Source organism: Camellia sinensis, chromosome 5 (genome assembly GCF_055761805.1).
Source record: "Camellia sinensis isolate YWXY chromosome 5, ASM5576180v1, whole genome shotgun sequence".
NCBI classification, from domain to species: Eukaryota; Viridiplantae; Streptophyta; class Magnoliopsida; order Ericales; family Theaceae; genus Camellia; species Camellia sinensis.
The window spans coordinates 196,817,710-196,826,889 of record NC_138965.1 but is presented as its reverse complement, the minus strand read 5'-3'; the positions used below and the strand labels follow the sequence as shown (position 1 = coordinate 196,826,889).

General features: G+C 32.7%; 1 protein-coding gene across 6 annotated transcripts; it reads left to right on the top strand.

Moving 5' to 3' along the window:
* The first annotated feature begins 2,348 nt into the window (after window positions 1-2,348).
* LOC114306389 (vesicle transport v-SNARE 12) lies at window positions 2,349-6,751 on the top strand. Of its 6 annotated transcripts, none has more exons than XM_082871044.1 (6): window positions 2,349-2,677; window positions 2,879-2,989; window positions 4,204-4,262; window positions 4,352-4,537; window positions 5,950-6,120; window positions 6,355-6,751. In XM_082871044.1, exons 2-6 carry the CDS (start codon window positions 2,893-2,895, stop codon window positions 6,508-6,510), a joined length of 669 nt encoding a protein of 222 aa, XP_082727170.1. In that variant the 5' UTR covers window positions 2,349-2,677; window positions 2,879-2,892; the 3' UTR covers window positions 6,511-6,751. The 6 variants fall into 6 exon arrangements, with proteins under 6 accessions (XP_082727170.1, XP_028107430.2, XP_028107413.2 ...); XM_028251629.2 differs by having other exon boundaries at window positions 2,838-2,989; XM_028251612.2 differs by having other exon boundaries at window positions 2,838-2,989; window positions 4,201-4,262.
* Window positions 6,752-9,180: the final 2,429 nt, after the last annotated feature.

The window sequence follows — 9,180 nt, the reverse complement described above, 5'->3', positions numbered from 1 at the left end:
GGTTCTATGCAAAAAACTTCCTCAACACCACTACCAATTCCAATGATCCCAACGTTGAAGGAGATGTCTGGTGTCTCTGACACCGCCGAAGCAGACATGCCCCCTGATGAAGCTGTTCATCACCTCCATTCCCTTGTCTCCACATTGCAAGGCCTCAAAAGAAAGGTCTATGTTATATTGTAGCCCCACCAAACCCTAACCTCCTTTTCTTGGTTGCTCTGATAATTACTCCTTTATGGGAACTAGATTTAGACTCTGTAATTTTTCTGGACATTGAAACAAATGAAACTGTGAGTAAATTCAACATTGAATTTCGAGTTGATTTGCATTAGGTTCTCAATTTTAATTTGTGATTTGGAGATCGCATTTTTGTAATTTTGTTGAATTTTTATTTTTGAAGCTTTATTTGAGTTGATTTCGAGTTGATTTCTAATTGTAGAGTCGATTTCGACTTGATTTGCAATAGAGGTGTTTGTTGTTTATTGATTTCGAGTTGATTTTGCCAAAGAAAATCACAAGGGGAAGTGTGTGATTTGACCCAAAAAAAATCAACATGACAGGGGAAGAAAATCAAATTTTTTGGCTATCACACAGAGAAATTTATCCCAGTCTTTCAAAATGTTCACTGTAAAGGCAGAAAAATCCACTGACAGAGAAAATTAACATGACGGAGAAAATTACACACATCGATTTGGAGTTAATTTGCAATTGAGGTGTTCATTGTTTATTGATTTCGAGTTGATTTGGCTAGAGAAAATCACAATAGGAGTGTGTGATTTGGTCAAAGAAAATCAACATACCAAGGAAAATTACAAACACATAACCAGTTTTAAGAAGCTGAAAATAGGAGTGGTAAGTAAATTTCAGAGAAAATCAACAGGCACAAGGGGAATTCAAGAGAATTTCATATCTCAAGGAGATATCTTAATGCCAGAGAAATTGCAGAAAAAATCAATATGCTAGAGATTTTACTTTTACAAATTTCTCTAGTTATCACACACAAATCTAGGAGTCTAATGTGATTAGAGAAATTTCAAATGCCAGAAAAAATTTCGCACGCACGCGCGCGCACACACATACACACACAACTAGCTTGAAGAAGAAGCTTAAAAGAGGAGTAGTAAGTAAATTTTAGAGAAATTCAATAGGTACAAGGGGAATTTGAGAGAATTTTCATATCTCAAGGAGATATGTTCATGCTAGAGAAAATCAACATGTTAGAGAAATTTCATTTTTACAAATTTATCTGGTTATCACACACAAATTTGGCCAAGGTTTTAGGCAAACAAAATTAATTTATCAAGAGATAAAGCTTTCACAAAATTCTCTAAAATGACAGAAAAATTAACTCATCAAAACATAGAGAAAATGTCAAACCACATAGAAAATCAGAGAAATTGAGCAAACTTGAGAAATTTTTTTAAAAAAAATGTTAAGGGACTCTAATCACTATAAAACTATTGCATGTCTTTTATTCTATAAAATCTTAATATCAAGGAACTTAAAAAAAATTATCCTTTCATTTTTGTATACAAATAATCAAAAAAGAAATCAAAAATACTTTTTTTGTTTTGTGGCCATTTATTTAATGTTCCTTAAAAGTGGGATTTAAAAAATAAATTTTTTTTTTAATCAAATTGGTTTTGTCACCTTTTGTAATGGCAGAAAAGTTGACATTACAACTTGATTTAAAGTGTAAGACGTAAGTTGGTATAATTAAAAATAGAAAGATCAAAGTAAAATTTTAATAAAAATACAAAAGTGTTAAGTATTACAAATTCAAATATAGATCTAACAAATAATATAATTATTATAGATATAAATAGATATGATATTAATTTTTTTTTTATGTTATATATATATATATTTTTATATAGATCTTTCCATTATAAATGTATATATTGGTATGTATGTCCCTATGTACCAAGTTATTCTTACCTCTCTTAAATGGTTTGTTTTGTGCGAAAAATGAAAACATAAACATGATTTATTTTTGTCTCAAAAATTTTAATTTTTAATTTTTTTACTAATTAAAAGGAGTATTTTTAATTTATGAAACAAAATTAAAATTTTTGACACATGGTTTGTTTTATTTTTATTTCAAAATCTAATTTATATTTAAAATTAGACAAAAAAATAACATTTTGATAACTACACGACTTAAAAAAAAAATATTATCATATATAATTTATACCTCTAATACAAATCCAAGATCTCAATATAATAATATATTTATATTTTTGCTTAATTTAAATAGGAAATTAACCTTATAAGTAAATTGAAAAAAAACTAAAAAATAAAAAGTCAAAATGAAAAGAAATATAAATGATAACATGAAGGCAAAGTGTAATTTGTTTTAATATTTCTCACCAAAAAAAAAAATTTTTTTTTTTAAAAAATTTGTGGTTAGAGAGAGAGATGGGAGAGGGAATCTAGTTGCCCGGCAAGGCCGCGTGTACTGTCTGTCTGGTTCACGAAATTACAGTTCGTTCGGTACTCGTTTAACTTGTTCATCTACGCCTTCTCTCTCTCTCTCTCTCTCCCTCTCTCTCTACACACACACACACACACACTGTCTACGTTTAATCGGAGATTCTTGGATTTGACAACTGAGAAGTCCGATCCGATCGCTGCTTTTCCTGCGAAATTCCCAATCGTCGCTCTCTTTCCTTCCCTGGTAATTAAATCATCTTCTACTCCATCATTATTTTATTCCTTCTGCTTCTGATTAGCTTTGATGCAGTATTAGGGTTATGAAATTTCGTTAATTATGATGTTTTAATCGAATTTTTGTAGTTTGACTTCAAATTTGTGATTTTCTTAACACGAATTTTTAGTGGACCTTGGAATTGACTTCATTGACGAGGGTGTTGTGAAGCTTTTGGAGGAGCGATGAGTCAGGTTTTCGAAGGATATGAGCGCCAGTACTGCGAGCTTTCTGCCAATTTATCCAGAAAATGTAACTCTGCTGGTCTTCTTCCTGATGGAGGTATAAAAAAAAAAGTTTAATTGCTTTTATTGTAGTTCCATAGATGTACATTTATGGAACATTTGGTATTGTGTTTGTATCGTATTATTATGGTCATTAGATTGCCTTTGTACACCATGTTTATTGGCTTGTGAAATTTGTATATGGCTTTCATCATGGTAATAATTGCACATTATTCATTTGAAAAAGCAGATTTTGTGTGATTGAAAAATTACCTGAACCGATTGTATTTGACTCAACCCAATTCTAATTGAAAATGGTTTGGAGAGCATTGATTGGGTAGGGTTGTGTTTAGGAGTAGTGAGTTGAAAATTATCAAGGTTAGGGTAAAGTATGAAGTGTATCACTAAAGTAGTTGAGTTTCAAAATACCCGACTCGTTGGTCATACTAATCTGTCAATAAGGTGTGGATTTGATAAAATAGTTGGAATCCCAATGCAATTTTCACATATTTCTAAATACTTTACGCTTTTTGTACAATTTTCATGCATTTCTATACATTTTACATGTATACTGACACTAATGACCATCCATTGAGTATGCATTAGCATTTCCCTTTTTATGACAAGTTTATTTGTTTTATGGTTCCTATAATGTGTATTTGCAGTCAATTTGGAAGTCTAATCAGAATATGTTGTTGTTACTGCCTAAGAAGTATAGGCATTGTGTTTACTGTAGTTGTTTTACTAAGTTATGTGATCAGATGCATGTTGTATTTTGATGAAAATTTAGTCTCTTTTCCCTAAACATGGCACTTTTATTTAGTATGGATGCAAGTGAAGTTTCACAAACCAAAAGATCACAGTGAAATGCTGGGACGGAGGAGGGATGGAGCGGCTAGCAATTTTTAAAAAGCCCCACAGTTTTGAATTTTGGCTCCGCCCCTGGTGAAATGGACATCTAGATAGGCATATACTCAAATTTTTTCAGTTATATTATCAATTATGCATCTCATTAGCTTTAGGAATTGTTTTTGGGTGTCTGAGTTAGTTCTCCCAGAATGCCTTTTGCAACGATGTGTTGGAAAAGTTGCTTCTTCTTCTTCTTTTTGGGTTTCAGTTAATTCTTTTCTTTTTTTTTTCTTTTGTTTTTTCCCCTGAAAGCTCTATTGTTGGTTTGTAGTTTGTGTACGCATGTTTATGATTTGGAAATGATAATCATTATATTAATGGTCTTATGGATTGTAATATGATTTTTGTCATTGTGATTAGCAGAGGAAAAGATGCAAAAGATTTCTGAAATAAAAACTGGAGTGGATGAAGCTGATGTTTTGGTATTGCATGGACCGTCTCTTTTTGCTTTATTCTGAGAAGGATCTCTTAATACTGGTTTGTGATGAGTTCTTCTTTCTTGTCTCACTAGATAAGAAAAATGGATCTTGAGGCAAGAAGTTTGCAGCCAAGTTTGAAGGCTGTCCTGCTTGCCAAGCTAAGGGAATACAAGGCTGATCTAAATAAGGTTAAAAGGGAAGTTAAGAAAATCTCATCAAATGATGCTAATCAGGTCCGTGAGGAGTTGTTGAAGTCTGGAATTGCAGATGCACATGTGGTACGTTTAGATTGTACCATCTCATCAGTTTTTATTTATTTATTTTATTTCAAAACATTGATGGGATGTGCATGTTTATTCTAGAGTGTTAAATTAGATTCAAGGATCGATTTTATTTGAAGATAGCGATCACTTAGTGACACTTAAACTAAACACATCATGTATTGCTACTGCATTTGCTTTGAAGCTAGCAATCACGTAGTGGTACTTAACTAAACACATCATGTATTGCTACTGCATTTGCTCATCTTCACTTCATAAATTTTTTTTTTGGTGCTTCTTCCATGTACTATTTTTCAGTAGTTGGATCAAATCAGATTGGACAAATTATTTAATATGGTGAAGTAGGATTCTTTATAGTATAAGGCTCTTTCAAAAATTTGAATTATTTTATGGAACTGATTTAGTCCACCAATATTTATATTGTACCTTCTAGGAAGTGAGATCTTTTCATGTTCTTCAGAGTTTGAGACCTTTATTTGCTATTAATCAATATTGTTAGTGTCAAGACAATTTAGATTTGCATCTTGTATGACATTGTTTGGTCCAGGTTACTGTTTTGAAGAGAACAATTTGTTCATATTATCTAGTATGGAAATGGACAAATCAACTTGCTTGAAGGCCTGGACCTGTCGCAAATCTTTTATTTATTCCCTTTTAGTGTCTACATTCCAAATGGGTCCATGGGCTTGGTTGTTATTCCCCAATGCCATTTGTTTCAACTACTTGGTGTTGGCTGCAGCAATCCTACTTTGCTATTCAGAGCCATGCTAATCATAGGCCATTACATGCTCTAATTTTTTACTACCACTACATGCTACAAAGCCTACAATAACTAACACTCACTAAAGCTATTTATCAAGAAAAAACTAATACTAACCAAAGCTATTTTTTCAACTACTTGTTGGCTGCAGCATTCCTACTTTGCTACTAGCTCTATCTGTGGTCATGCTAAATCATAGGCCATCATGTATTTTTAACTACAACTACACATTATATTTTTATTTTCCTCTTGTTTGTTACTTCCACTTCAATCACATTCCTCCTGTTTGTGATTGCCATGCTAAATTTGGCCTGGGCTTTCATAGCTTTGATGAGACTAAGTGGTCCCTGACATTCCACCCATCTTTAAGGGCCGATAGCTCTCCAAAGTTCCGACTCTCTCTTTCTATACGCAAAAATTTGAATCACCTACTGGATACGCCCCTTCTGGCACAACACACACTCCCATTCACAAGAGCACACCTGAAATTCGGATAGAGCATTAGGCATATTAATAAAGAAAATATATGCACTCATTTCTGGTTGTGTGGCTTGTCCAACGAGTTCCATATTGGTTGTAGACTTGTGTAGGGTGTTCATTGTTGATATATTTGGTGGGATAACTTTTTGTAACTGACTGGCATGATCAGATTTCTGTGGATCAAAGAGAAAGATTGGCAATGTCAACCGAGAGACTAAATCAGTCAAGCGACAGGATCAAGGAGAGTAGAAGAACTACTCTGGAGACAGAAGAGCTTGGTGTCTCCATCCTTCAAGATTTGCACAATCAACGTGAAACTCTCCTGCATTCCCATAAGAAGGTATGTCATTCATTGGATGTTTCTGCCATTTATCACTGATCAACACTCTACCTTGAGTTAATTTGCTTTGCATTGTTGTGAATTGGACTTGTTCAGTGAGCCTCGTTTGGAAATGAATGACATATTCCTATTGAATTCTTTCCAAACCCTTTCCTTTAAGACACGAAACCAAATATGTACATAATGCAACTGCCATAGTGGACGACCTGATTGATGATTTTCTTCGTTTTGCAGCTTCATGGGATTGACGATGCCATTGACAAAAGCAAAAAGGTCTTAACTTCCATGTCTAGAAGGATCAGCAGGAACAAATTGATCGTCGGTTCCGTAATTGCCGTTCTTGTCCTTGTCATAATGCTTATCCTATACTATAAGCTTTCTCATCATTGATTGTCATGGAATGATGAATTGGGATTCGAATTGTGCTCTTTGTTCTTTTCATGTACATATCGTTCTCAATCAACTACATGACACATGCTTTTTTATGTATTTATAATGTTTTCACAATGGATCTGGTATGTTTTGGTGCTTCACCATTATATTGAGTGTATTGTAAACTTATTAATCACTACTTTTGAGTTGGTCATATTCCTCTATATAGACGGGTGTGCTTGGATGTTTCATTTAACGAGCTTGAGTTTGGTAAACATGAACAAACCAAAATTGAACATTCAGTCAAATTATACGTGGAACATGTGAATATTTTGCTCAATCCGTTTGCAGCCTTGCCAATGAAGATGGCTTGCACAGAACATAGAATCAGCATTTGCTACCCTACCCATGATCCAGCTAAGTGTATTTCATTGGTAGGGGCATATGCTTATGTTACCAACCGTTGGGGAAAACTCACTATTCAAAATTGGTTTGTACTGATGGTAACCTTTTTCTTAGTTTAGCAGCGTCCCTCACTTTAATCCAACCTATAAGTCGGCTCTCTATTTCAATCTAGCGTGGCGTGTGTCACGGTGCTAGCTATGATATAAAATGTTACTAACCCTCAAGTAAAACATTCCGTCAAAAACTGGTTTATCGTCAGAAAAAGGGACTTGGCCAATACTAGAAAAAGCAAGGATGTTACAGTCTTAGATCCTTGGATGTAACAGTTTAGATCCTTGGATGATTTTCTTTCCTTTCTACAAATACCTATTCAATTCATGATCTAAATACGGTCTTAAAACTACTTGGGAATTTCAGTTGTAAACTGTGATTTGTGGCTGGAAAGGAGATTGGAAAATAATTGTTTGATTGGTTTTTCACTACTTGTGGGCGTCAGTGAAGTTGGTCTGTGGTGGCTGGGGGATATATTAGGTTTGGTGGTGGTAGTTTTGTGTGTATTTTTAGACGTTGGAAAAAAGTAGATGGAGGAGAAAATAGAAGAAGATTAAAGTGATGTAAAAATTTCGGTAATTGAAACAGTGTTGATGCAAACATTTTACTCTCACGATGTACAAAATTTTCAGTGTTCATATACTCTTTTAGCCAAAATTCTCTCTTCCCTTTATATTGTCGTTGTCCACTGCAACCTACCACCCTTAGGGATGGCAATTGATGACTTACTCTGTGGGTATTCATGGAGACCCAACCCAAATACATGCGTTTTCTCTTATTTTTTTTATCCATTGGGTAGGGTAAGTGATATTCTTTAAATATCTATAGGGAATGGGTTGGGGATGGATACCCACTAATTTTCCTAATATATATATATATATATATTTTTTTTAAGATTCACAACCAAAATTAAATATACATTTAATCTTTTTTCTTTTATTTATTTATTTATTTTTACGATTCAACTAGATGAAATCATTGACTATGATTTTCAAATTAAACAAAAAAAAATTCATTGATAATTTACCAGATCATAAAAAGTGGATTCTACAGTGGACCTAGACCGGCAATACGGCCCTAGACCACGATTGGATTGGGGATGGGTAAACCCAATTATATATATATATATATATATATCAATATTTTATTTGAATAGCAGGAGCTTGTAACTTTTCTTTTTTCTTCTTTTTTATTTTTATTTTTATAAACAATTTTTAACATTGGATAACATCCCAAATATAGCTATTAGTTTATTGGATAACAATTTTTATTTGTTATTAGTATAGTGATCCTATTTAAGAAAAAAAATTGAAGGTATATTTAGCTTTTGTTATGAACCTTAAAAAAAAAAGAAAAAAAGTTTTTTTTTTTTGGTAGATAAAAAGAAAAAAAGTTATTAACATTAAATATATTAAAAAGAAAGAAAAAGGATTGAAGGTATATTTAGTTTTTGTTGTGAACCTTAAAAAAAAAAAAGTTATTAATATTAAATATATTAAAAAAGAAAGAAAAAAGATTGAAGGTATATTTAGCTTTTGTTGTGAACCTTAAAAAAAATAAAATAAAATAAAAATAAAAATTGTTAACATTAAATATATTAAAAAAGAAAGAAAAAGGCTTGAAGGTATATTTAGCTTTTGTTGTGAACCTTAAAAAAAATATATAAAAAAATATTAAAAAAAAAGTTGTTAACATTAAATATATTAGAAAAGAAAGAAAAAAGATTGAAGGTATATTTAGCTTTTATTGTGAAGCTTAAAAAAAGAAAAAGAAAAAGGTGATTGTTAACATTAAATATAAAAAATAAAAATAAAATAAAAATGGGGATTAAAGTGGGTTGGGAAAAATCCAAACCCATTAAGAAATTGGGAGGGTGATACCCATGGGGAATGAAGAATGGGAAAAATTTATTATAGGGAAATAGGGATAGAGAATTAATATCCACTCCCATTAACCCCATTGCCATCCCTAACCACCCCACTCGGTCCCTCGTGACCCTGTCCGCCATCTTCGCACCTCCATTGCCATCTCCAATCCTTCCCCACCACTGACATTGCTAAGCGAATCGGGATCCCCTTCTTACATTTTCTACCTGCAAGGCCATTGGGCTCACTTTTAAGCCCAATTTTGATAATTCGAATCGTTCATATTTTAAGACTTGTTCAGTATATTACATCTGTAAAAAGTCAAGTTGATTGGATATCAGAAAGCATGTGTTCGGAAAACTTGAAC

Bases quoted from the DNA above. Each gene is read 5' to 3' on its own strand.
- LOC114306389 (XM_028251612.2), top strand. From the start codon at position 2,893: ATGAGTCAGGTTTTCGAAGGATATGAGCGCCAGTACTGCGAGCTTTCT. The intron at 2,990-4,200 runs GTATAAAAAAAA...CATTGTGATTAG, and splicing joins TGGTCTTCTTCCTGATGGAG to CAGAGGAAAAGATGCAAAAG. The intron at 4,263-4,351 runs GTATTGCATGGA...TTGTCTCACTAG, and splicing joins TGGATGAAGCTGATGTTTTG to ATAAGAAAAATGGATCTTGA.